This window comes from Conger conger, chromosome 13 (genome assembly GCF_963514075.1).
Source record: "Conger conger chromosome 13, fConCon1.1, whole genome shotgun sequence".
NCBI lineage: Eukaryota > Metazoa > Chordata > Actinopteri > Anguilliformes > Congridae > Conger > Conger conger.
Window position 1 is genome coordinate 20654221 of NC_083772.1, and position 27323 is coordinate 20681543.

Below are 27323 nucleotides of genomic sequence, written 5' to 3' on the forward strand. Positions count from 1 at the left end.
GTAAAAAAAAAACTGGAAGACTTACAGTACTGTACATGCTTTAAGAAGCAAGATATTTTACCTAGTAAATGTCATAACAACTGTAGTTGGCAACGTCAAATATTCTTCAATGGTGCCCCCTGTTGATTGGCTGACCTTATTGGTGGCCCCTGTTGATTGGCTGACTGTAATAGTGAGCCCTGTTCATTGGCTAATTCGTCTGAACCACAGAGGCTGGGCGGGAATAGTAAAGGTGTATTTCCATCCAAGAGAAACAGAAGAGCAGGTACGGCAGACAGCTCAAGGCAGAGGTGAACCCGAGATGGTCAAGGGTTTGAGATCTCCGGTTGAGACAGCCTCGATGAATCCCCACATTCAGCGGTCCTGTTACAGAGTAATTGCACGTAATGGTTCTGTAACTGATGTGAGCTTTTCGTCATCCCCATGAGCAAATGAAACAAATGTCTAAAAGATAATGCCCCGTTTAAAAAAAGACTAGAGTAGTTTTTTCCAAAATGGCCACCAATATTTTAAACCCTTCTCTCGCAAGGTAGCGCCAAACAGACCAAGCCCTCAGGGTGACCTACGGATGCAAACTCATTAGCACCAGAGGTCTACGAGTTTTTTATATCACTGTTAATCACAGACAATCCCACACATCCCATTAGTGGCAACAAGACATTCTAACTTCAGAAGTAAAAAAGTAAAACTAGACATCTGGGCATGGTTATCAGGTTTTCAAGTCAGATGTCACTATACAGCAACGTGATACTGGGCTCTTGTACATGAGAGTGAAAGCAGAGCCTAGAGCAGTATTTTTCAGACAATCAGACAATTTGAGCTACTGATAGATCATCCTGAGGAGGTTGATATACTTGTTGGAACAGAACCGGAAGAAATCATTCAATTAATGCCTTGGGTTAATGCTGATACAATATGATCCAGTCATTGTACTGGAAATCTTAAGGCTATGACATTATTGAAAGGTCCACTATTAATTCTAGTATCAAAGTGAAAATTTGTGCCGACACATTCAAAAAGTAAGAGATATCCTCCGAGAACAACTGGCTTTTAAGATGGTCGCCATTAGAGTTATTGCAGAAAAATTTAATAACTCAAAATGGGAAAAGAATAAGGCATAACTAAATATTGCAAAGTATCACTATCTTCTACATAATGCCTCGTATTTTTGTCAGTCACCAATGGGGACATGTAGAAAGAAATTCAAACTTCCAATGTCCTCTGCTGTATGTAAAACAAGCTAAATTAACCAGGTAGTCCAGCATTCTGAGTAAAAAAAAAGAAAAAAGTTAACTAACAATTAGATTAACCTGCTAGTCAACAGCTGGGCTAAACAAGGTAACCAGGTAGCAAAAGTAAAAACACTGATTAAAAAACACTCTCCCTGGTCTGTAATTTTGATAAAAGAACCAGCTAATTAGCAAAATACAGTCAGTCCTGCCAGAGTTAACAACCAGAAAGGCCACTGATTTTCTAGTCTCAAGGGCCATTTTAAAAACAAACAAGTATTTATTTATTTTTGGCATGTCTGTCAAGACACACACTGGGGATGAGGAAAAGTGTGTGTGTATAATGGCTGTAGGCGAACACGTTTGAGTTTAACCGCATGTCTGTGAGACACACACTGGAGATGAGGAAAAGTGTGTGTGTATAATGGCTGTATGCGAACACGTTTGAGTTTAACCGCATGTCTGTGAGACACACACTGGAGATGAGGAAAAGTGTGTGTGTATAATGGCTGTATGCGAACACGTTTGAGTTTAACCGCATGTCTGTGAGACACACACTGGAGATGAGGAAAAGTGTGTGTGTATAATGGCTGTATGCGAACACGTTTGAGTTTAACCGCATGTCTGTGAGACACACACTGGAGATGAGGAAAAGTGTGTGTGTATAATGGCTGTATGCGAACACGTTTGAGTTTAACCGCATGTCTGTGAGAGATCGCTGGTGAGAGGACCTGAACGTTCCTTGATGTGGGAGGCAAGCAGCAAGGCATTTCTCGCCGGTTTTCGTTTTCTGCGTTTGTGAAATAGCTGTGCCGGTTTCAAACATCTGTAATCCTGGTGGGGGGGGGGGGCACACTGAGGCAGGCAGCGTGTGCTTACGGTCCAGCTCCAGGGTAAACCTGTGCCTCTGCAGTCCACCTGTCAATCATTCCTGACATCCTCCACATTCATTTCCTTTGCTATATCCAATAGGTGAGGAGAACATTCCAGATTTGAAAGCTGCCCACGGTTACGTTTCCAAGGCCCGCGACGCCTTCAGACACTGTCAGAAGTTTGGCGGGAAAGCCTCCGGGTTTCATACATTGGAAACACACTGCAAGTCTTTCTGTGTCCAGAGGGAAAACAGATTGATCACTGAAGGAGAGTTGGGGGTAGGGGAGTCTGTATCCATCCGAATACTCTACAGCTCCTGACTCGATTAGACAACAGTAGATCAGAGAGGACAGGTGAAAAAAGAAGGCTTTTAAAGTGTCTTTTTTTGTGTGTACCTTAAACAAAGTTCCATACGTGCGACAAAGACAGTGACATGGGTGACCCCCCACCCCACCACCATCACACATAGAGGGCTTTCCCTAACAGACAGACAAGACACACAGACTGAGACAGACAGAGCACAAAATGGCTGAATCACCCGTTCTCCTTTGTTGTCATTGCGTCCTTCTAACGTTCTTACGAGTGGCGGTATGGCGGGGCGTGGGGAGAGGGCAGGGGCTGGGGCGGGCTGCTCATCTGGGGAAAGGCTGCAGCCGGGATGGGGATGCTGGCCCGGGCGAGGCCCGGTGGATGGGGGAGGCGGAGGGGGACATTCGGGGGCTCAGATCCCCCGTCTGCAGCCTCCACAGCAGCTCCTCGTTGTTGCGGCTCAGGCGCTTCTTCTCGTTGCTCTCCTTCTCCACGTACTCCTGCAGGTTGGCGTTCTCTTCCGAAAGCTGCCTGCAAGGTGGAGACCGGTCGCCATAGCAACCGTGTTTAACTGATACTGGAGCACAGAACATAAACTGTGTGCAACTGACACTGGAGCACGGAACATGAACTGTGTGTAACTGACACTGGAGCACGGAACATAAACTGTGTGTAACTGACAGTGGAGCACGGAACATAAACTGTGTGCAACTGACACTGGAGCACGGAACATAAACTGTGTGTAACTGACACTGGAGCACGGAACATAAACTGTGTGCAACTGACACTGGGGCACAGAGCTACAATCATTCAACATATTTTATCACTATACGCCAAAAAGCTGTTCTTCTGTGGGCAAAATACTACTCAGAAGAGGTGCGTGACAGAGCTAGTGTATGTGTGTTTGCAAGTAGCGTTCTGCTAGGAAAGATCTCACATTTGATATCAATTCCTGTAATTCTGAGACTGTTTACAGTGTTACAGTGTAATTTCCTTTGATTCAATAACAACAAGGAGAGATAAGCAGAACAAGCCCAAAATACCCCAAACACTCAGTTCAGAGGTTGGGACAGTTCCAACTTACTGCTTACTCACTTACTCACTCCAAATTTCATACGTGCTTAAACATATACATCCTTGCTAAACTTTAGCAAGTTGGGCTATAGTAAGTCAATTTAGTAGTGCCATTGCATCAAGTTGTTAATAGTTTACAGAAAGTAATCCACACTTGGAAATGGAAAATCTAAGGAATGAGAATTGGTATATAATAGGTTTTTAAATAGCGGGTAGCTGGTTGACCAGTTCAGACTCCTACTCCTACTCCCTACTCGACATGGTCTGACCAGCTTAAGCTATGTTTTGAAAAAGCTGGTAGCTGGTTATTTCAAGCTTGTCATACGGAGCTGGATTTTACACCAGGGTGAAGAAAAGAAAGACACTTTTTCCCTCACAGACAAACAGACAGACAGACCTGGACATGGCGAGGTTGCGGTCTATCCTGGCTTTGAGGTCCTCGTTCTGCTGCTGTAAGATCTGAACCCGCTCCTCCAGCACCACGTTCTTCTGAGCCTGTAAATCAAATCAATAGATCAGAATATTAACACACCCTGTATTTTGACCCAGCCAGTAAAAACATAAAGTACAGGGCTCGTAGCAATCGCTCATTTTATCCTTCCCTTTCTCCTCCATCCTTGCCTGACTGGGAAATTAATCGAGGTCTGCCATCTTTGAGGAAATTCCATCCTGTTAAATGTTACTTCATAGGGCTCAGAGTCAGGACCTTGGAGGCGCCCAAAAAGTGCTTGAGGAAGGAAACACGAACGCATCGCAGAAGTATTTTTTTCGGAAAGCGTGACGTATAACTGATCGACCTGTGGGCCCACCTCATGCCATCCCCGCATCGAATTCGAACTGATGTTTGAAGGAGTAAGGACATTCCATTTGCCTAATTCATGTTTTATTGATTTCTTGATGCAAGGAAAGGAAGAAGGAAGTGAAGAATAAGGGATCAGAAAGAGCCCACAGTCTATAATAGCAGCTGGCTGTCAGCACAGCTGTCCATCTGAAAAAACTGGCACGACGGTGGCACACTAGAGACAGTTGGGATGAGGCAGTTGAGATGAGGATCAGTTGTTCACAAAATGCTAAGTGGCTGTTGAACGGTTTTGTCAGCAGTGGAGCGCTGCAGTGCTAACAGACTAATGCTGTTTGAGGGTTTTTCTCCGCACTAGGGAGTTTTCACCTCACGTGCTTGCGATTTTGGGGCTCTGACATGGTGTTTCTCCTTTTTGCCCTTCCGTTCCTCTGTAAAGCATCTCTGTGACAGTCTCTGTAAAAAGCGCTATACAAATAAAGCTGAATTGGATTGATGCTGGTAGACTGATGATGGATTGATGCTGGTAGGCTGGTAGTTGTATTTGATAGGCACTTCCTTACTGAGAATCCAGCAGCCTTGTGAAAGAAACTGTACTGGAGATAACAGGGAACTGGTTCCCGGAAACTGGCATGATAGCTGGAAACTTGGAAGTCCATGCAATTCATGAGTCAGACACAACAGCGAGGAAACATCTGAGTATGTAAGTGGATCAGCGGACTTAACCCAGCTAACACAACATTATCACAATGTTGCTGCAATGTAGTGGCAATGTTATAGCATTGACAAACCATTCCAGTAACACTGAGAGAGCATATTGTGTTTATTACCACGTACCATTTTCTCCAGCTCTTCGATCTTGAGCTCCTGCTCGTGGATCTGCTGGTTCTTCATCTCCACAACCTCCTTCAGGCTCTTCAGATCCTCCTCAACGTGCTGATAGGGAGCCAGAGCGTCCTGCATGGAGACGTCACACACACACGCACACACGCACATAGACACAAACACACACAAACATACAAGTGACTCACAGCCCACAAATATGATGCGTTGTTGGGCCAGTTTATAGTCCAGCGATGCAGTGCAACCGATAATGTGCAATTGATGTGGCTGGTCGCAGCAACATTAGGTTTATTCTCTGGGCGACAACAACAGTCAACAGTCTACTGCAGGTAACAGTAGCACTAACAACTTTCATGAACGTTGTACAAGTTCGGTTGAGCGACACCCTGATGCTGGACTATAAACTGGCCTTTTTTCCCTGGATATGATCTCCCAGCCACTCTAGTTATAGCTTTTCTCTGTGTCCTTAGCCGTCCACTTCAGAGACTATAAAAATGACTTACTGTCGGCTGTAAATGAATCTCCTGTTTTTAGAGTCCTGCTGAGGTCACTGTCTGTACTGTGTGCTGGTTACATTTACAGCTGGGCTCTCAGTGAATCATATTTAATGGAGTTGTACAATTAATGCTGCTATGGGTTTAACATCATGTGACAGGAATATGCTGTAAGGTCTGTGGTATAGACATAATATTAAACCTAATTATAGAGTAACCCGGAAACTGGGTGCATGTGTGTCTGTGCATGGGTATGTCTGCATGTGTGCATGAGAGTGTGTGTGTGTGTATGTCTGTGTGTGTATGTATGTGCACAGTATTTCTGAGTGTGTGTATAGTGTGTGTGTGTGTGTGGGTGTGAGTGTATGTGTGGGTACAGGGTGTGTTCAGTATGTGTGTGAACAGGGTGTATTCAGTATGTGTGTACAGGATATGTACAGGGTGTGTGTGTGTGTGTAAAGGGTGTGTGTGTATAGTGTATGTGTCTGTACAGGGAGTGTGTGTGTGTACAGGGTGTGTTCAGTGTTTGTGCGTGCATGCGGGGTGTGTACAGGGTGTGTTCAGTGTTTGTGTGAGTACAGGGCGTGTTCAGTATGTGTGTGTGTATAGTGTATGTAAAGGGTGTGTGTGTATAGTGTATGTGTGTGTACAGGGTGTGTGTGTGTACAGGGTGTGTTCAGTGTTTGTGTGTGCATACAGGGTGTGTACAGGGTGTGTTCAGCGTTTGTGTGAGTACAGGGTGTGTTCAGCGTGTGTGTGTGTGTATGTGTGTGTACAGGGTGTGTGTATATAGTGTACGTGTGTACAGGGTGTGTGTGTGTGTACAGGGTGTGTTCACTGTTTGTGTGTGCATACAGGGTGTGTTCAGCATTTGTGTGAGTACAGAGTGTGTTCAGTGTGTGTGTGTATGTGTGTGTACAGGGTGTGTGTGTTTGTGTCAAGGGTGTGTCCAGCATCTGTGTGAGTAAAGGGTGTGTTCAGTATGTGTGTGTGTGTGTGTGTGTGAGTAAAGGGTGTGTTCAGTATGTGTGTGTGTGTGTGTACAGGGTGTGTTCAGTATGTGTGTGTGTGTGTGTGTGTGTGTGTGTGTGAGTAAAGGGTGTGTTCAGTATGTGTGTGTGTGTGTGTACAGGGTGTGTTCAGTATGTGTGTATAGTGTATGTGTGAGTAAAGGGTGTGTTCAGTGTGTGTGTGTGTGTGTGTGTGTGTGAGTAAAGGGTGTGTTCAGTATGTGTGTGTGTGTGTGTACAGGGTGTGTTCAGTATGTGTGTATAGTGTATGTGTGAGTAAAGGGTGTGTTCAGTATGTGTGTGTGTGTGTGTGTACAGGGTGTGTTCAGTATGTGTGTATAGTATATGTGTGAGTAAAGGGTGTGTTCAGTGTGTGTGTGTGTGTGTGTTTGTATGTGTGAGTAAAGGGTGTGTTCAGTATGTGTGTATAGTGTATGTGTGAGTAAAGGGTGTGTTCAGTATGTGTGTGTGTGTGTGTGTGTGTGTGTTTACAGGTTGTGTTCAGTACCACTATCTGCTCATCGGTGCTCCTCCGCAGGGCTTCCTCAAAGCGCTTGGCTCGGTCTCTCAGGCTGCGGTTCTGAAACGTCAGTGTGTCCACCTGGTCCTGGAGAGAAACCACGCACACACACACACATCAAAACACATGCACACACACATCAGAACACACACACATACATCATCAACACACACACACACACACACACACAGAATCTAAATCTAGGGTTTGCACCAGCGCATGAATCCTGCCCTTCCTCTCTGCTTCTGCAGTTACGGCGCAGGAGAACTGCATAAAGCAAGTGACCGATTGAACAGAGGCTATGAGGTGGGAAATAACTTGAAGACTGACTCCATGCTCCTCCCCCCACCAGGTGGCGCCAGAGCCAATTATACAATGCTGTGTGGCCTGAACACCTGTACTGGCCTGTTTGGTACCTGCAGAGAGAGCCTGAGCTTCTGAAAATCCTCCTCCAGCACCTTCCTCTGCTGCTCTTGGGCCGCGATCAGGTCTGAGACAGGAAGAGAGAACAGAGAGGCTGTGTTAATGTATTTAAAGGTACAATAGTTAATTTCGGACTCCTAGCAGTCAAGAGAGGAATTGCAACAACAGACAACCTCAAACTACAACACTGTTTATGCTTCCCACAGTTTATGAATTAGCGCATAATATAAATCGTTATTATACAGTTCAGTGTTCTCGTGCACTGTTTTGGAAAGCTGACGGTGACAAATGCAACAGAGCCTGCCATCTTTCCTTAGTGTTCTAGTAAGAAAATGTTTGCTGAACAGGTGACTTTATGAGATCTTGACTTAGGTGTGTTACACAACACTATTCATAGTTTTCACTTTAGCTAACCAACTATATTGTGAAACAAAAGAAACATGTAGCTGCCCAAATTGCACTCCAGACAAGCGATCACTGAAACTCTATATTATTGCTTATTTAGTTAGAAAACAATACCAGTTCGCTATAACAAGCAAATTACCAATTACTAGTTAACTTCCTGAATGTACAAATATCCACCTGAAGCGCAATACTTGTGCAATCACTACTATGTTCGTGTTGCCTGTATTTTATCGTAAGTGGATATTCGTAAATTCTTCAAGCTAACTATAGGTAATTTTCTTGTTGCTACCGATAACAAACTGGTATTGTTTAACTAGATATGTAGTCTTCGTTTGGATAATAAGCAATAGGACACAGATTTTCAGTGATTGCTTGTCTGGAGTGCAATTTCGTAAGCTACCCGAACAATCAGAATAAGCCCTACACCATTGGCTGTGGCAGTAATGTTTTGCAACCAATGAGCATTAATTGTTGTACAGCTGTACAATGTTTTGATACATTTGAAGGCCAGACAAATGTACACTTTGTCGGGCTTTGTCTTACCTACTGTACCTTTAAATCCAGTCAGCCAGTCCAAATGAACAGACTACACTTCAATTAACCACTGTATGTATTGTAAAGTATTTTTGTACAGTTAAGGCCAGTTTATTGTCCAGCGACAGAGTGTCGCTCGACTGAAATCGCAGAAAGTTAATGAACATTCCGTTGTAACCTGACATGGACTGTGGTCGTTGGCCGTCGCAAAAAAAGTATAAACACACTCCAGTTACGTAGAGTATAAACCTAATTTTGCTGCGACCATTAACATCCACTACACATTTTCCGTCACAAAAACGCTCTGTTGCTGGACTATAAACTGGTCTTTATGCTCTTGTCAGGGTTTTGTGTCCCACCTGATGCCCTCTCCTGATCCATAGTTTGGGAGTTTTGCCTCCCTTACCCCCCCCCCCCCCCCACACACACACACACATACCTCTCACGGTCTTGGCATGGTCCTCCTGCAGCGTTGCTATGGTGACACTGTGGTTGGTCTCCATCTCCACCATGGCTGTGTCATGCTTTTGGTTCATCTCCTCCATCTGGGTGGGGTCAAAGGGCAAAGGTCAAAGAGACACAAACAGAGCAGGACTGAATCAGACCATGTGGGCTGTTCCCTCGGCCCTGTACTGGACTAACTCAGGCCGCCGATAGCCACTAATGCACACTAGCACAAGCTACAGTAATACACGCTAACAAAGGGCTAAAGCATGCTAGCACAAGCTACAGTAATGCACGCTAACACAAGCTAGTGCATGCTAAAACAGAGCTAATGCACACTAACACTGCGCTAATGCACACTAACACTGCGCTAATTCATGCTAACACAGGGCTAATACACACGAACACAGGGCTACTACATGCTAACATGGGGCTAATGCACACTAACACAAGTGAATGTGCGCCAACACAGGGCTAGCACAGATAAATCTCTTCACTTTTAACTGAGAGCTCTGGGGAGACAAATAATGGATCCACTTTTTAGAGTGGCTGAGAGAAAGCACATTACACTCCCATATTCATCACACATAATGCTCACAGACAGGCAGGGTGAGGCAGGGAGAGATTGGACTGAAATCAAACCGGATGAACAGTGTCAGCATTACAGGACTGAACAGTGGGAGCAAAGGAAAACACACTCTCCAGACTCCTGTACAGGATGAGTGCACTACAAACCTGCTGTCACTCATATCAGACTGACCCCAGATCAGTGTAAGAGAAACCTGACTCCAGTACAGTATAAAAGCAGTATCAGTATCAGACTGACCCCAGATCGCTATAAGAGCAACCTGACTCCAGCAGAGTATAAAAACAGTATATGTATCAGACTGACTCCAGTACTGGATGAGTGCAGTATAAACCTTCTGTCACTCATATCAGACTGACCCCAGATCAGTGTAAGAGCAAGAGCAAGTTTGATAACCAGCCTGACTCTAGATCAGTGAAAAAACAGACTGACTCCATGTCAGTAAGAACACAGTATGATAACTAGCCTGACTCTAGATCTGTGAGAAAACAGACTGACTCCAGATCAGTAAGAGCACAGTATCATAACCAGCCCGACTTGAGATCAGTGAGAAAGTAGACTGACTCCAGGTCGGTTAGAGCACAGTTTGACAATCAGCCTGACTCTAGATCAGTGAGAAAGCAGACTGACTCCAGGTCAGTAAGAGCACAGTTTGATAACCAGCCTGACTCTTGTAAGGATCATTTTCTTAATTGATTGATAATTGAGGGGCGGCCTGTAGCGTAGTGGTTAAGGTAAATGACTAGGACATGGTTTGAATCCCGGTGTAGCCACAATAAGATCCGCACAGCCGTTGGGCCCTTGAGCAAGGCCCTTAACCCTGCATTGCTCCAGGGGAGGATTGTCTCCTGCTTAGTCTAATCAACTGTACGTCACTCTGGATAAGAGCGTCTGCCAAATGCCAATAATGTAATGTAATGTAATTCTTAATTGACAATGCATGTTAACATAAAGATAAACACGTAATTAAAGATAACCTTTTATTATAATCCTTATTCCTATTAGACTACTTTCTGTATTAAGTGTTTAAAAGGGAGTCTCTCTCCCAGCAGGCAGACAGCCTTTCACCTAGGTGTCTCTGCTTCACCCAGAAGGGGGTAGCTAGCACATTCAGGTCTTACAGAAGGCCAACAAGGGGTAACAGTGAAGACAAAATACTGATAAAAGTTAGCAGCCAGCTGCCTGTCTTTTTGTTTATGTTACACCCCCCCCCCCCCCCCCCCCCTTCTGGGGCAGTATACTGAAAACTGTATTTAAGTCATACTGTGTGTGTGTGCTAATTGAAGAATGATCAGAAAGCTGGTTGGCCTTCCACTCTCTTATTCAGTTTGATCAAATAAATGACTAAGTTGAACTGAAGAATAGCTATTGTTGTTTTTACTGAGATCTGTTTCATCAGACGATGCTCACCTATGATATGTTATTTGTCCATTTTTCCCTGCACACTCTAGATCGGTGAGAAAACAGACTGACTCCAGGTCAGTGAGAGCACAGTTTGATAACCAGCCTGACTCTAGATCAGTGAAAAAACAGACTGACTCCATGTCAGTAAGAACACAGTATGATAACTAGCCTGACTCTAGATCAGTGAGAAAGCAGACTGACTCCAGGTCAATAAGAACACAGTTTGATAACCAGCCTGACTCTAGATCAGTGAGAAAGTAGACTGACTCCAGGTCAGTAAGAACACAGTTTGATAACCAGCCTCACTCTAGATCAGTGAGAAAACAGACTAACTCCAGGTCAGTTAGAGAACAGTTTGATAACCAGCCTCACTCTAGATCAGTGAGAAAACAGACTAACTCCAGGTCAGTTAGAGAACAGTTCTAGATCAGTGAGAAAACAGACTGACTCCAAATCAGTAAGAGCACAGTATCATAACCAGCCTAACTCTAGATCAGTGAGAAAACAGACTGTCTCTGGGTCAGTTAGAGCACAGTCTCATAACCAGCCTGACTCTAGATCAGTGAGAAAACAGACTGACTCCAGGTCAGTGAGAGCACAGTTTGATAACCAGCCTGACTCTAGATCAGTGAAAAAACAGACTGACTCCATGTCAGTAAGAACACAGTATGATAACTAGCCTGACTCTAGATCAGTGAGAAAGCAGACTGACTCCAGGTCAATAAGAACACAGTTTGATAACCAGCCTGACTCTAGATCAGTGAGAAAGTAGACTGACTCCAGGTCAGTAAGAACACAGTTTGATAACCAGCCTCACTCTAGATCAGTGAGAAAACAGACTAACTCCAGGTCAGTTAGAGAACAGTTTGATAACCAGCCTCACTCTAGATCAGTGAGAAAACAGACTAACTCCAGGTCAGTTAGAGAACAGTTCTAGATCAGTGAGAAAACAGACTGACTCCAAATCAGTAAGAGCACAGTATCATAACCAGCCTAACTCTAGATCAGTGAGAAAACAGACTGTCTCTGGGTCAGTTAGAGCACAGTCTCATAACCAGCCTGACTCTAGATCAGTGAGAAAACAGACTGACTCCAGGTCAGTGAGAGCACAGTTTGATAACCAGCCTGACTCTAGATCAATGAAAAGCAGACTGACTCCAGGTCAGTAAGAACACAGTTTGATAACCAGCCTGACTCTAGATCAGTGAGAAAACAGACTGACTCCAGATCAGTTAGAACACAGTTTGCTAACCAGCCTGACTCTAGATCAGTGAGAAAACAGACTGACTCCAGGTCAGTTAGAGAACAGTATCATAACCAGCCTGACTCTATATCAATGAGAAAGCAGACTGACCCCAGGTCAGTAACACAGCGGAGCTGACCTGCTCGTGCTGCTGGGTGCGCAGCGTCTCCATCTCGGCGCGTTGCTGGACGACCAGCTGCTCTCTCTTGGCGAGGTGTTGGGCGCTCAGGCGCTCCTGCAGATCTCCCAGCTCCTCCTCCTGCCGCTCCTGCAGCCTGCACACCTCCTGCTCGAAGCGCCGCTCCAGAGCGTCCTTATCCTGCTGCACACGCTGCCAGAGCGACACGCTGACGGCTGGGGGGGGGAACAGAGGAAATGGTGAGGAGGCAGCAGGAACAAGAGGGCCAGGGTAGAGCAGGAGGAGGGGCAGGGAGAGACAGGGTGGGGCTGTAGGGAGTCAGGAAGGGCAGTAAGGCATCAGGGAGGGGCAGAAAGGGGCAGTAAGGGGCACTAAAGGGAAGTAGGGGGGCAGTAAGGGGCAGAAGCAGTCTCATATCCTCCCATCCGGACCCAGACTCACCCACTTCATCCCTGAGTGTGGCCAGCTCCAAAGACAGCTCTCTCTCCTTCACCACTGCAGCTTCACTCTGTAACACACACACACACACACACAGATACATACACACACACACACACACACACACAGATACATACACACACACACACACACACGCACACACACGCACACACACACAGATACATACACACACACGCACAAACACATACACACAGAAAAAAATATAGAAATTAAATATTTATAATGGCCGCTATTATGCAGCTGCAACAGAAGCGTTTTACCAGGCCTCCTTTGTTAAATCCACCACACTTCTGCATGTACTCCAGACCTGGTAACGTGAACTTCAGCAGAACAACCATCCTACACCCCACCTGCATGGAGTCATAATCCCCGTCAGGATGTGCTTTACTAGAACAAACACACAGGTCCTAGTCCTAAATTTCATTTCAAATGGGAGATTACATTAGTTACTTAGTTGATGCTTTCATCCAAAGCAATTTACAGTTGATTAGACTAAGCAAGGACCAATCCCCCCTGGAGCCATGTGGGGTTAAGGGCCCCATTCAAGGGCCCCAACAGCAGACTGGGGCTTGAACCACCAACCTTCCAGGTCCTGTACCTTAGCCACAAGGCTATAGTCTGCCCCAGAGATAGAGAAGATTGTCCATACAAAACAAAATTTAGTCCAGGACTAAATTTAATCTAGTGTTTAATAAAACGGCCTCTCTAGTTCACTTCTCACCTAGTCACAGGAAGTTACACTGGTTATTATGCAGATGATAGTTCTTGCGTTTTATGAGCTGTGCGGTGTGGTATTTTATTACACCAGATTCATCCTGCAGGAAGCCCTGTAGGTTCCAGCCCCCATTCCCAGAGAATCGATGTCACAGTGAAACAGACACCTGAGACCTGTCAGATCACACAAGCGTTAGAATCAATAGCTATTCATTTCCCCTCCCCTCCCTGCACAAAGGGCGTTAACGCCTCAACAACGACCCTCTGTATTTCACAAACCAGCTCGTCACTGTAAATCTGCAAAACGTCAATGCCGTTTGATTGGTGGACTCAAACCATCTTCTAAGACTGCTGTTTGATTGCTGGACTCAAACCCCTTACCCAGCTGCTGTTTGATTGGTTGACTCAAACCCTCTTCTCAAACTGCCATTTAATTGCTGGATTATAACCCATTCTAATTTTATCGGTTGATTGTATCGCTTGATTCTTTCTAGCTATCTATCTATATAAATTAATTTGATTTATCTATACAAATTATATACAAAACATGGAGATAGCTAACTAGCAAACGTTACTTGACACCGGTGAGACGCTGAAGTGATTTGACGTAACGTCAGTGTCCCGCCAGACTTGGTGCACATGGAGACTGGCGCAGGTGTCCAACAAAGGTCTCGTTCTTAAAAACTACCCATCGTAAAAATGTCAACTTGGTATGGAAATGCTCAAAATACTTTCAGCTTGTCAGACATATAATTAAAAAAAACATTAGATGTACTTCAAAGTACCTCAAAGTACCCGGATTCGCCGGTCTGGTCTATTTAATTGGTGGATTATAACCCATTGTCCAGCTGCCGTTTGATTGGTGGACTCAAACCCCTTATCCAGCTGCCGTTTGATTGGCGGACTCAAACCCCTAATCCAGCTGCCGTTTGATTGGCGGACACAAACCCCTTATCCAGCTGCTGTTTGATTGGTGGACTCAAACCCCTTATCCAGCTGCCGTTTGATTGGTGGACTCAAACCCCTCCTCGTGCTGCAGTTCTGGGGGCTGTGAAACCTGCAGGTTCTTTGGTCATTTCCCTTCCTTCAGCAGCCAACACTAGTGCTGGAACTAGGGCTGCAAGATGCCAAATTATTTGTACAGGTCTGGTTTGTGGTCCCGACCACACAATATAACGTCTGGTCAAAAGTAATCCATTCAGATAATTCCCCCGCATCAGCCAAAAAGAACCAATAGCCAAAGAACACACTCCAGTCTGCCTTCAGTCTTGACAGAAGGCCAAGCTTCGAGCCATGTGCGTTAGCTGGTTTTAACTCATCCTCAATCCGGCGACCCTGGCAGCAGTATGGTGGTCCTCCAGGCCTGGAGTGAGATAAGACATCCCTGCCCTAAAGGGACTCCACTGGCCCAGGGGTGGGCCAGACCATCCTCCCTAAATCAGCTGTCACTCCTGCACTGCGGGCCAATCACCAAGCAGCCAGGTCACAACCCCTGAGGGGGGGGGGGGGGGGGGGGTCTGGTGATTTGATTGGTGCTTTGCCCGACTGAGATACCTATGGCTCCTCCTGGTAAATCTAATTTCCTGACATGATTCAGAATGGGGGGGGCGATGGCCCCCCAGGGAGGTGGTTGCCATTAATTTTAATCCACCCGACCTGGTAGACATTCCCTCACCATGGCAACCCAACCCGCTTTTATTTACAGGAACGTTTTCCACAAGGTTATTTACAGGCACAACCCCTGTCTCCCAAGCATGACATCAGAGAAGTCCAACGCCTCCTATCAGTTCAGGGCGACTACACACGGCTCCCATTACTACAGACAAATAAAACGAACAGGAAACCGACCCGAGATCCAGATGAATGAATCAAAGTGCATTTATAAAAGCCAGGCCAATTAACTGATACATTATCTGCTTCATTTCTACTACAGTGTTTTGTACAGTTCTTACATTTAGTGTACATTCAACCCTACTGCTGTTATTCTGCCAGCTGTCAATGAGGTTAGCCTGATGAATGAAGGTGCACAAACAAACAAACTTACTAACTCACCAACTAAATTATTGACTAAATAAATAAATAGCATTTCAACAGCAGAACAACCGATCACAGAAACTGGAACAGCTGAACTGTGGAAGTGAATAGCAGGTAAAAAAGGAGGTACTGAAACAGAAGAGGAGAGGGGTTTGCAGGCAGGGAAGCCCTCCCTGCAGCTAGCTAACAGAATTAAACGCTGGCTCTCTCTGAAGCCTACTCACAGTGTCCGAGTGCAGCTGCAACACAGAGGCAGGGCTCCCTTAAGACACACACTCCCCTCCCCGACTCCGACAGCGACATCTCTCTCCGCTCCACCTCTTACACCATGTCATTCCACCTCTCTCTCTCTCTCCCTCCAGATGTTAAACCACAGCCCGCATCTCTCGCTCTTTCGCTTCCTCGGTGCCTCTCTGGCTGTGACGAGCGCACGCATACACACGTACACACATACACACACACACACACAGGAACAATGCCGCGCCACTCCGGGCACTAGATGCGGGGGCAGGAAGACGGATGGCTGAGCAGGGATCCGCAGGACCCGGCACCCAGGGAGTGGCCCTCTCTCATTGGCCGGGGCTGCAGGATGCGCTCCTTTCTCATTGGTCCAGAGGCTGAGGACTGAGCCAGGCTAAGGAGGGAGAGGGGGTGTGCAACCCCCCCACCCACCAAAAAAAAGGAAATGAGTACAGAGATAGAGGGAGGGAGAGAGATAAAAGAGAGAAAGACATACATGACAGACAATAGAGGGGAGGAGGGGAAGAATAAGAATAAATAGAGATATGTCTCTGTATCTCTCTCCCTCTCTGATATATGGAGGGACAGGGAGAGAGAGAGGGAGAGAGGGGGGAAGGATGGAGGGAGAGAGAGAGGGGAAGGAGGGAAGGAGAGGGAGAGAGAGAGGGCAGAGAGAGCGAGAGAGGGAGAGAGAGAGAGAGAGAGGGAATTCCCCTCTCCACCCTCAACAGTCTCAACTCTTGAGGTGGTGCATCTTGTTTGCCTCCCTGCTAAAATGATTTCTACCAACCTCAGCTCTCATCCTCCCTCATTACACATGCACGCACGCACGCATGCACACGCACGCGTGCACGCACACACACACACACACACACACACACACGGTGTTATTCCATGCCATCCAAAAGGCAGAGAGAGAGAGAGAGGGAGGAGGGAACTGATCAATATGGAGCAGTGTGTTACCAGCATGTCCTGCCCTTCCCACACACGCACACATGCATGCACACACACACACGTACACACACATGCCCTTTGTCCTCTCAATTGCTTCTTCAAAGGGCACATTAGAGAGAGAGAGAGAGAGAGAGAGAGAGAGAGAAAGCCTCCCTCTACAATGTAAAATAAAAGCCATCAGTCTAGCCTGATACCCTCCTCTCCTCCACACCAGTAGCTGTGACCTCATCACAATGTTCTGCTATAATCCCCACAGGGGACTGACCCAAACACAGGGGAGAGACCCCAATACAGTGTACTGACCCCAACCCAGGGGACCGACCCTAACACAGGGGACCGACCCCAATACAGAAAACTGACCCAAACGCAGAGGAAAGACCCCAAACCAGGAGGGCTGGGCTGTTCCCCGTTTTCATTTTCATTTTTTAGTGACTCTCCCCCTCTCCCATCCCTCCTCACAGTGGCCATATCTCCCCATACAGGTTACTGACAGCCCATCCTTTCACCAAGGTTCCAGTTGCTGGTCCTGCTACACACAGTAACAATCGATAAAAAGCATTCTGCCTGTTTTTTGGGGAGGACCCCGTCTCCACGGGAAACAGAAGTCTAGCGTATTGTGCTGGCAGTGCCAGTAACGTGATTCATTAGCTCATAATCTCCCGCTATCGGAGCCGCAGTGAGAGAGCAGGGACGGACAGCACTCGAGCAGAAAATGCCAGGCTGCCTGTAGCGTCGCGGCTAACGCAACCAGGCCTGCAGCTCAAGAGGTTTCAGGTTCAAACCACAGGTTGAAGCACTATTACACCCATGAGCACGCTACAGATCATAAAATACTCTATTAAATATTCAGCTGTAAACGTTAATAGTACCCTCTAACCTATGGAGGCATATATCAAATATATATAATTATCTACAGTGTGAAAGGGAACTGCGTGCACAGCACAGGAATGTGGCATTAATGTGAACAGGTCTCTGGCTCTATGGGGCATCATTTTGGCTGTTTAGATCATAAAAAATACCAGGAGTTGGAACCAGAGTACAAACCTGTGTGTGTGCGTCTGCGTGTGTATGTGTGTGTGCATATATGTAGGTGTGTGCGTATGTGTGTGTGAGTGCGAGTGAGAGAGGTGCATGCATGTGTGTGTGTACCTGCATGTGTATGTGTGTGTGTGTGCACATATATGTGTGTGTATGTGTATGTGTGTGTGTGTGAGTGAGAGAGGAGTGCGTATGTGAGTGTGTACTTGCGTGTGTATACCTGTGTGTGCCTGCATGTGTATGTGTGTGCAAGAATGTGTGTTTGTGCATGTGTGTGCATGTGCGTGTGCATGTGTGTGTGTGTTTGTTTGTGTGTACCTGTGTGTGTGTGTGTGTGTGTGTATATGTGTGTGTGCTGCCCTTTAAGAGAGACAAAAGAGACAACTCACAGATCTGAACCTCTGAGCTGATAGGTCAGAGGTTCTAATTGGATGCTAACCAATGACAGCAAAATCAACAATATGTGAATTCTGGAGAGAGCAAACATCTCTTCATACAAACTAGGGACGTTAATGACATAACCATGTCCTTTAAATCACTTCTAAAAACACTTTTATAGACTGCCGTTTTATTAAGACTCTAATCTATATCAATGCTACTGGCTCGAGCTACTGTCATAAAATAGACATTTTACATGCATTTTTTTACTCACGCTTTAAGTTATTTTGTCACCTTATTTAATTTCTTCTACATGTTCAACCATTTGTTTTACTCTTGGTGCTGAACTTGTTCTTTATTCTTATATTGATCTTAATTGCGATATTTTATGGTCTTTTTTAATATGCATAAAGCACGTGAATTCTGTTTCAAATGTGTGTCAGTTCTATTACTGGAATAAAAAATAGCTTATTAAGCAACAGTGAATACATTTCTCTGCATTGCGAATTAATTAAATAATGAAACGGTCCAAAACTTAGTTATTTAGACACGTATGCCCTCTACTGGTACAATGTAGTTACTGATACTATCTGCTAAATGAGATGCACTCGGGAGAAAAGTGCTGAGAAAAGACGCACGTTGCTTCGTTAGCGGGGGGTTTACTGAAAGTAGTTAACGAGCACAGCTGCTGTAAACATGTTTCAATATTGTGACTGCCATTAAACGCGTTGTGCACGTAGTGACAACATTTACCAGCTGACATAAAAAATAAAAAATATATCGAGATCGAGCTCCATTCTAAACTTTCCGGCTAGAACTCGAATACGAGGACAGGCAGCATTGAGAGATAATTTCCTTCTGTAGAGATGGCGACAGTGCGATTGCATGATTCCATATTTAATCTCTGTGTCTCTGATTTTGCTGGAATTAGGAGTGGCCATGTTGACTTCTCAAGGCTTGTTAAAGTCAGCATACCTCCCCTCCCTCCTTTCGTCTTTCACATTAAAATCTAATAAATAAATAACAATACAGGAGTTTGCATTGAGGGTTAGCCACACTTATTGATAATGGCTTGTTGGTAATTACGAACTGGCACTACACTATCTTATGATATTTCTGCATGCATTCTGATTATAAATACATATTTTGCACTTATCCTTGTAATTAGTTTTAGACAAATACATCTAAAAATGTATTTACACATTACTTATTTGTACAGACAAAGCTTGATGCGTGTCTTTTTTATTTATTTTTATTATTATTATTTTTTTTGACGCCATTATACACCAAAAACCTCCTTACATACAGAGGTTAGACAGACTGAATTTCCCATTGGTAAACATTAGAGGGAGCTCGTTCCAAAATCTTCTGTTAAAAGGACCCCATCCTCCCCTCCCCCTCCCTTTCACATCTTCCCCAACAGAGAAAAAGACTGATTCAATATGCACCAAATTCTGTTTACCTACTCCATTCAATCGTTCAATCAATCTTTCATCCAATAAATCTAAAAGAAGACGAACGATGCTAAACCCGCATTTAAATATCCACACAGTGGAAACGTCAGACAAGACGACATTACCTCCTTTAAAAACCAGCGGCTGTGTTCACTCAGCTGTCACTGATAATGACAGACAGGCACGGCCCGGCCTCGTAAAAAAACGCACTGCTGTCAGACACATCTGAATAGGGACATCTGAGTAAGTTCTGATAGAGCTGTACTCAAACACATGTGGGTATATCCCTAAGGGTGGATAGAACATCAGGGAATCATACCTACTAAAGACCTGAGCGAGTCCCAGACGGCTAAAAGTTCAAATCTTGGCTGGCTTAACCGGCTTCAATCCCGTTCCCACAACGCGAATGCTCCCAAATTTCCTGCTTTTTGGATTCGGGGAAAAGTGGCTAAAATCGCACCTATAAATAGATCGGCACAATCAGCCGGTTTCGCTGCAGTAGCAAGAAGGCCAATTAGCTGAGAAACCCACACTGCGTAGAAGGTGATTCCTGCTCTATTGATAGTGACGCGTGTGGTAGATTAGGTTTTTTATTCACATCCTGGTACATGTTTTAAATGAGAGGTCACACTCCAATTGTGTAAATTCCGACTGTAAAATCAGCTATGCTAGCGTGACCAGCTCAGTTCTCAATGGTCATAAGCTGGTCTGAGCTGGTATGAATTGTTAAAAACATAGTTTGAGCTGTTTTTTTTCAGCAGGGATCTTCCCACTGGGTTTTATTTTATTTTTAATGAGCTCGATATTTGGGGGTTCAACCACCTACCAGCTGTCAAGCTGGTCAACCAGCTACCAGCTGGTTCAAAACATAAAGTAACTTGAGCTGGTATGAATGATCAACCAGTTAAACCATGTGAAGCTGGGAGCTGGCCTGAACTGGTCGACCAGCTATCGTTTTTTCAAAAACCTAGATTAAGCCATTTCCGTTTCAGCAGGGGAATGAATTTAAGCAAAGATACACAAGACTCTGCTGAGAAAGGAAGGTTAGGACCAACCGGTATGGGATTTTCAGTGAATAAATCGTTCAGTTTTTAATGAAGCAAAGCGAATGAAATGAGGTTGAGAGAACGGAAGTGTCTGACAGTGTGATTGCTGGCTGTGTGTATAAGCTCACCAGCCTTCACTGAAATAGATCGGGTTGCCAGATTCAGCATTATCCATCTCCTGGCCGTCTGAAACATCTCTCCATGCAGTACTGCACTCATATCTACTGGGGGAGCATCGAGATGTGTTCCACATTTTCACCAGTCCGTGCCCTGGTGAAGACAACGGCTCAAGCTAGGTTTTGAAACAGCTGTTAGCTGGCTGACCAGTCCAGACTAGCCCTATACTCAACATGGTTTGACCATGCTCACGCAATGTTTTGAAGCAGTTGGTAGCTGGTAATGTCAAGCTGGTATAGTGGGATTTTACACCCGGGTGTCCACCTTACAGGGTGTTAAATCGTGCGGAGCATCTTGTTGCAGTGCGGACAGCTCCAGAAACAGCCCTGTGCTACGCTACAGAGCCGCAGCTGTTCTGATGGGAGAGTATGCTGCTGTTTGCCTGTCAGCTCCTGATAAATGGATTCAGCCGTTAACAGTGTGACCCCTCCATACCCCCCTGCTCCGACAGTGCCCTACTTCTCCACGTGAAGATCCAGAATGTTCTCTGAAGCACACAGAGCTGTGATTTAACTGGTGAATACACTCCACAGGACTGTCAGCTGTGGCTGTGGTAGGGGGCGGGCCATGCTCTACCTTGTGGCAGAAGTCCTGCGTGGTGATTGGTAGATTGGCAGTAATAATGACTCTGATTGGTGCTCTCGTACCTTGTAGCAGAAGTGCTGGGTGGTGATGGCGAAGACCTCCAGGCCCAGGGTGGCTTTCCTCAGCTCGGCCTGCAGGCTCTGGAGCTGCCTGGCCTGGTCCTCACACCTCTCCCTCAGCCTCTGCACCTGGAGCCGCTCCGAATCCGACCCCCCATCCCGCCGGGGGGACCCCCCTGCCCCGCCCCGTACCACCACTCCTGCGGCCGCCGGCTTCTGCCGCGTGTGCACTGAGGGGAGAGAGAGACGGGTCACACAGGGACAAAGCCAGGCAGCCATCTTACATTACAGAACAGTCATTTAGCTGACACTTTTATCCAAAATGACTTACAATTGATTAGACTAAGCAGGGGGCAATTCCCCCTGGAGCAATGTGGGGTTAAGGGCCTTGCTCAAGGGCCCAACAGCTGCACTGACTGTATTGTGGCTACACCGGGACTTGGACCACCAACCTTCCGGGTCCCAGTCAAGCACCTTAGCCACGAGACTGTAGGCTGCCCCCTCCAAAACAAGGCAGAACATTTTTTGTGTGACATGGAGAATGGGAAAGAAAGAGATGAGAGATAGAGAAGCAGCCATGACGTGTGATGGGTAACAGTTATAATTTTCTGAAAGCTTTGCTTTCAACCACTCTGACAATTTTCTCGTCCAGACTCCGGACTGTCAGATCATTCACCCCGTCTCTGAAGCTGTAACGGCTGTGAGATACTCATAACCGAGGCGCCTCTTTCACTCCAACCACAGTCTGAAGGAGAGAGGAGAGAGGGGCTGGTAGTGCACGACTCAGCAGAGACCTTTTGAGGGGCATGTGAGTGAGAAAAGGCCACACCAACCTAGAAGAACTGCTTTACCACAACCACTTTTGTACAGCATATATGTACATATACCAAAAGGAATTTTTTCAACGAATCAAAAGGGCACATGGCTTCTCTGCATGTGCCTGTGGCAGTGTAACAGTGAGTCTAAGATGAAGGAGAGCAGGAAAATTAGCTGAAGAAAAAATGTGATTAAAGGCCAAAACTGTGAGAAGAAAGAACCCATTATATCTGTCCCTGGTTTTCAGAGCTGGATAACTGAGTATGGGTTACACTAGGGGTCTCAAACTCCAGCCCTGGGGCACCACTGTCTGCTAGGTTTTGAGATTTACTTTCAATTAACAGCCAATGTACAGTAAGCCTTGGAACCAAGGTGTGCAGATCCTTTAGCCAATCAACAACCGACACTGCGGCCCCTCAGGATGTGAGTCTGAGATCCCATAAATTGACTTGGATTTATTTCTTTATTCTAAGTGTCTGTGGTTAGGGTTAGACTGAAAATAACCCCCACGCCATTTTGTGATGATTCAGGTGAGCAGCGGTCGTTTATTTAGGTTGGGTCGGGGACAGGGTGCACTAGACTTCACCCCTGTCAGATATGGAGAGAGCATGCTTGGTGTGTAATAAGCATACCGAGTGTAGCATTAATGGACGAGTCTCATTCCTGTTTAGTCTCATCCCCATTTCTGAGAAGCCCCACTCAGGCAAATGACAGTCTCAATTAGCTCAGACAGCAGGGAAGAGAAGACACGTTTTCCATATTGCAGGAACAAGCATTAAACATGAACTGGCGTGCAGGACATTCGACCAGCCTGTCTCTAGCTCTCATTGGTATTCAGCTGGGTTATACTGGAATAGATGACACAATGCAGCGATATGCCACATATTTTCTCTCCTCTCACTCTGTGTTATTATTTCTCTCCTTTGACTATCCTCTGAAATGGCTGGAGGCAGGGATGCAGGGCTTTGATGACGTTGTTCTACGCCCAGATGGGCTGCCCTTATTGACCCCACTCCTGAAAGCCCATTAGCAGTGAGACAGAGCAATAAGTGCTGCATTTTACAGCTCAACCTGCCCTGCAACACCTGAGAAATAGCGTATGTGCGTGTGTCTCAGAGTATGTGTGTGTGAGTGAGAGACACAGAGAGAGAGGAATTGAGCAAGAGAGAAAGAGTGAGATGGAGGGAGCGAAAGAAAGAAGAGTGTGTGTGTGTTTGTGCATGCATGTGCATGTGTGTATTTGTAGTGGGTGTGAGTGTGAGTGTATGTGTGTGAGCATGTTTGGGCATGTGCCTGTATGTGTAGTGTCTGTGTGTGTGTATGCATGTGTATGTGTGTGTATGTGTAGTGTGTGTGTTCGTGTGCGCATGCATGTGCATGTGTGTATGTGTAGTGTGTGTATGTGCAGTGTTTGTGTGTTGTGTGTATGTCTGTGTGTGTGTATGTGTAGTGTGTGTGCGTGTTTGTGCGCATGCGTGTGTGTGTGTGTGTGTGCATGCATGTGCGTGTGTGTGTGTGTGTGTGTGTGTGTGTAATGAGTAAAGGTCTGGGGATACCAGGTGTACATGTCTACATTCCCCTTCATGCATAAATAACCAACAAATAACAATACATCACATTGGCTTCACAAGTCCTTGCACACAATGAAGAGGCTGTACGCCTCTGTGTCTATATTTTTTATACTGTATAATCCAGCATGCAGAGGTGAGCAGTCAGGCCAGAACGTCTCCATGACAACGGCTGCTGGCTGAGCCTCAGGCAATGAGGAGAGGGGGAGGAGCCAGGGGAGGGAGGAGGAGCTATTGGGAGTGGGGAGGGACCCGGAGGAGGAGAGTGATTGGAGGACGGAGAGGCAGGACTGGCAGGAGAGGAATGTGTGAGCTCCAGTAGGATTTATCACATCACCTCATCATGAGCTTGTTTTGCCAGTTTATCCACAGAGATTTAGGGAAGAGTGTCTATAACAGGAGCTGGCGAGCAGCAGGGCCATAAACACAGAGCCTGCCCGCCGCGGTAAAGACAGCCATTCACCAACGCCCGGGCGACAGGGATATACTGCTGTTACATCACAGGCAGCAGTGCGGGCCAGGGCTGGCTGACGATCGATACCTCTCTGAGAGCCGAGCGCTGGGACAGAGAGCAGCACTGGGGCAGAGAGCAGTGCTGGGGCAGAGAGCAGAGAGCAGTGCTGGGGCAGAGAGCAGAGAGCAGTGCTGGGGCAGAGAGCAGAGAGCAGTGCTGGGGCAGAGAGCAGAGAGCAGCATTGGGGCAGAGAGAACCTTTATTTCTGAGAGTGAAGGCAAGGGTTCTGGGGAAGGGTCTGGCTGGCATATGGAATGAATAGCACTGGGTTTTTGGGTTTTTATTTTCACCTTAGAAAACCAGCAGCCAGCTCACGCCTGGAAGACCAGCTGGTGTGAGTAATATGTGTAATAAACTGCTTTAATCGATCAATTATGGTTAATAGTACACAGCAACACAAGCTGTGCGTCCGGACTCCTCAGTGCCTGAGAGGACATAGCACGGTAATAGAGTGTTTATCACCTCAGGTCCACAACTCTGCACTACCAGTGAAGGCCAGCCTATTGCCTAGAGTCACACTGAGGTTTGTGGTTGTCCTCTTTTTGAAAAAGCAAAGGATAAATTCTGCACAGACATTAGGGAGTATTTTTTATCACACAGAGAGCGGTCCCTGTGTGGAATGGCTTGTCAGGTCATGTGGTGGAGGCAGAGACTCTCGGGACCAGGATGAAATCGAGACCAAAATTGTAAGAAAAAAGGTCTTATCGTCACTACTCGCTAGGCGTGAGATACCGTTCCAGGCCATCCGACTGGTTTACGAGCTCCGAACATAACAAAAGATCAGACGCAATCGGCTTGAATTTGTCAGATGTGAGAGGTTTGTATCTATTTTTATCTATATCTATATATATCTATGTGGTCATGCTAGGACTCGGAACCGTACTGTCCTCTAGAGTCCTTATCACTTGTCCCTGTGATCGATCTGCACTTGGTTGTACGTCGCTCTGGATAAGAGTGTCGGCTAAATGCCTGTAATGTAATGTAACGTAAAGGAGGCGTTTCCCTTTATGACGTTTTTCTGATCTGGTCGGGAGTTTGTGTAGTCTATGTCCTTAGGGGACACACTGAGCACCAGGCCCTGGGAAGCAGGGCTCAGGACACTCACCAGGGGACTGCGGTTTGGGGGAGACCATGGCGAACCTCTTCGGGGAGGAGGATGCAGGCCGAGGAGGTTCAGCGTCTCTCTGGATCTCCTTCCTCGCGGCTGTAAATCAACAGAAGAAACATATGACATGCAATCAATCAATCAATCAATCACACAGCTACTGTTTGCATGGAGTGAAGTCACCCAGTAAAATGCAGAAACACAGTGCACCCCCCACCCCCACCCCCTGGCCCACTGCATTGTGGGTGCTCCCAGGAGTAAATGAGCACTGGCTGAAGTGGAAGCAGGCTGCATTAAAGGCAGTCTCACAGTAGGAGCTGCGGGCTGCCCAGCCCATACCAGTGCAATGAAACCAGAGCTCTGAGCACAAAGACATAAATAAATAATAAACAGGAAACTACCAGTGACACAGTTTGTGAAGCTGTAGTTTTATCTGTTAACCACATCCACATAAAAGAGCTATTTGAAGAAAACAAAGCCACTACAGAGTGTATCTACAAACCTGCTGCTCCACAGAGTGCAGAGGGGAATCACACACATACACCTCTCTCACTCACACACATTCACACACACACACCTCTCTCACTCACACACACACAGTCACTCACACACATTCACACACACACACCTCTCTCACTCTCACACACACAGTCACTCACACATATTCACACACACACACACACACCTCACTCACACACACACAGTCACTCACACACATTCACACACACACACCTCTCTCACTCACACACATTCACACACACACACACACACCTCTCTCACTCACACACACACATTCACACACACACACCTCTCTCACTCACACACACACAGTCACACAGTCACTCACACACATTCACACAAACACAACCACAAGAGCTCTCTCTCTCATTCGCCGGAACTAATGATCCTGTCCTGCTGTCCCATGATGCACTGGGCGTGTGATAGCCTGTGGAGGAGCGTTCCTATCCAAGCGCAGCGTGAGCTCGAGTTTCAGCCGCCGCCAGGCCTCCCAAATACCCAGCATTCCCTGCAAGGCCAGGCTGCCTGCTGCACAGTACATCAGGACATAACGAGGAAGAGCGTCACAGCGGCCAGCTTTGCATTCTCTCTCTCCCCCACCTTCTCTCTCTCTTTCTCTCTCTCTCTCGCTCCCCCCTTCTCTCTCTCTCTTTATCTCTCTCTCGCTCTCTCTCTCCCCCCTTCTCCCTCTCTCTTTCTCTCTCTCACTCTTTCTCTCTCGCTCTCTCTCCCCATTCTCTCTCTCTTTCTCTCTCCCTCGCTCTCTCTCTCCCCCTTCTCCCTCTCTCTTTCTCTCTCACTCGCTCACTCTCTCTCTCTCTTTCTCTCTCTCGCTCTCTTTCTCTCCCCCTCCCCCGCTTTCTCTCCCCCTTTCTCTTTCTCTCTTTCTCTCTCTCTGTGAATGGCAAGTTTTCATGTCTGCCATGACGACAGCAATTTGTGACAGTACTACTTATGCTACAGTGCTATTATGGGCAGGTGAATCCCTGGGGGTCTCTTTTAAATTGAGTGGAATAAGTCCAGGTCTCTGCAGTCAGCTCAAGTACGTGCTACTCCATCTTCCACAAATGACTGAGCTCAAGTTCCTAATAGGCTAATAGCTTTAAAGGTCCCATATTGTAGAAAATGTCACTTCCCTTGCGATGTAGATTATAAATGAGTTGTAGGTGCTATAAAAACACTGTGACAGTACCAAAACGCACAGGTCCCTGTCATGGCGGGGAGGACAGAGGAACCAGAAGCAGACACAGGGGTGTGGAAAATTACAGGTTTACTAGCAGGTGGAGGGGCAGACAGAGAGTAGTAAAAATCAGGCAAAAGATTAAAAAAACCGG

The 27323-nt window shown here is 46.3% G+C and overlaps 1 protein-coding gene across 1 annotated transcript in view; it reads right to left on the bottom strand.

The window, feature by feature from the left end:
* Positions 1-2734: 2734 nt before the first annotated feature.
* mtus2b (microtubule associated tumor suppressor candidate 2b) overlaps positions 2735-27323 on the bottom strand; it is a 49793-nt gene continuing 25204 nt past the window's right edge. Inside the window, exons 5-14 of the mRNA XM_061216357.1 lie at positions 25471-25569; positions 21471-21697; positions 12771-12837; positions 12330-12544; positions 8953-9058; positions 7568-7641; positions 7140-7238; positions 5122-5241; positions 3883-3980; positions 2735-2942 (exon numbers count right to left, since the gene is read on the bottom strand). Coding sequence (XP_061072341.1) covers positions 2735-2942; positions 3883-3980; positions 5122-5241; positions 7140-7238; positions 7568-7641; positions 8953-9058; positions 12330-12544; positions 12771-12837; positions 21471-21697; positions 25471-25569 — 1313 coding nt within the window. The remainder of the gene's footprint in view (positions 2943-3882; positions 3981-5121; positions 5242-7139; positions 7239-7567; positions 7642-8952; positions 9059-12329; positions 12545-12770; positions 12838-21470; positions 21698-25470; positions 25570-27323) is intronic.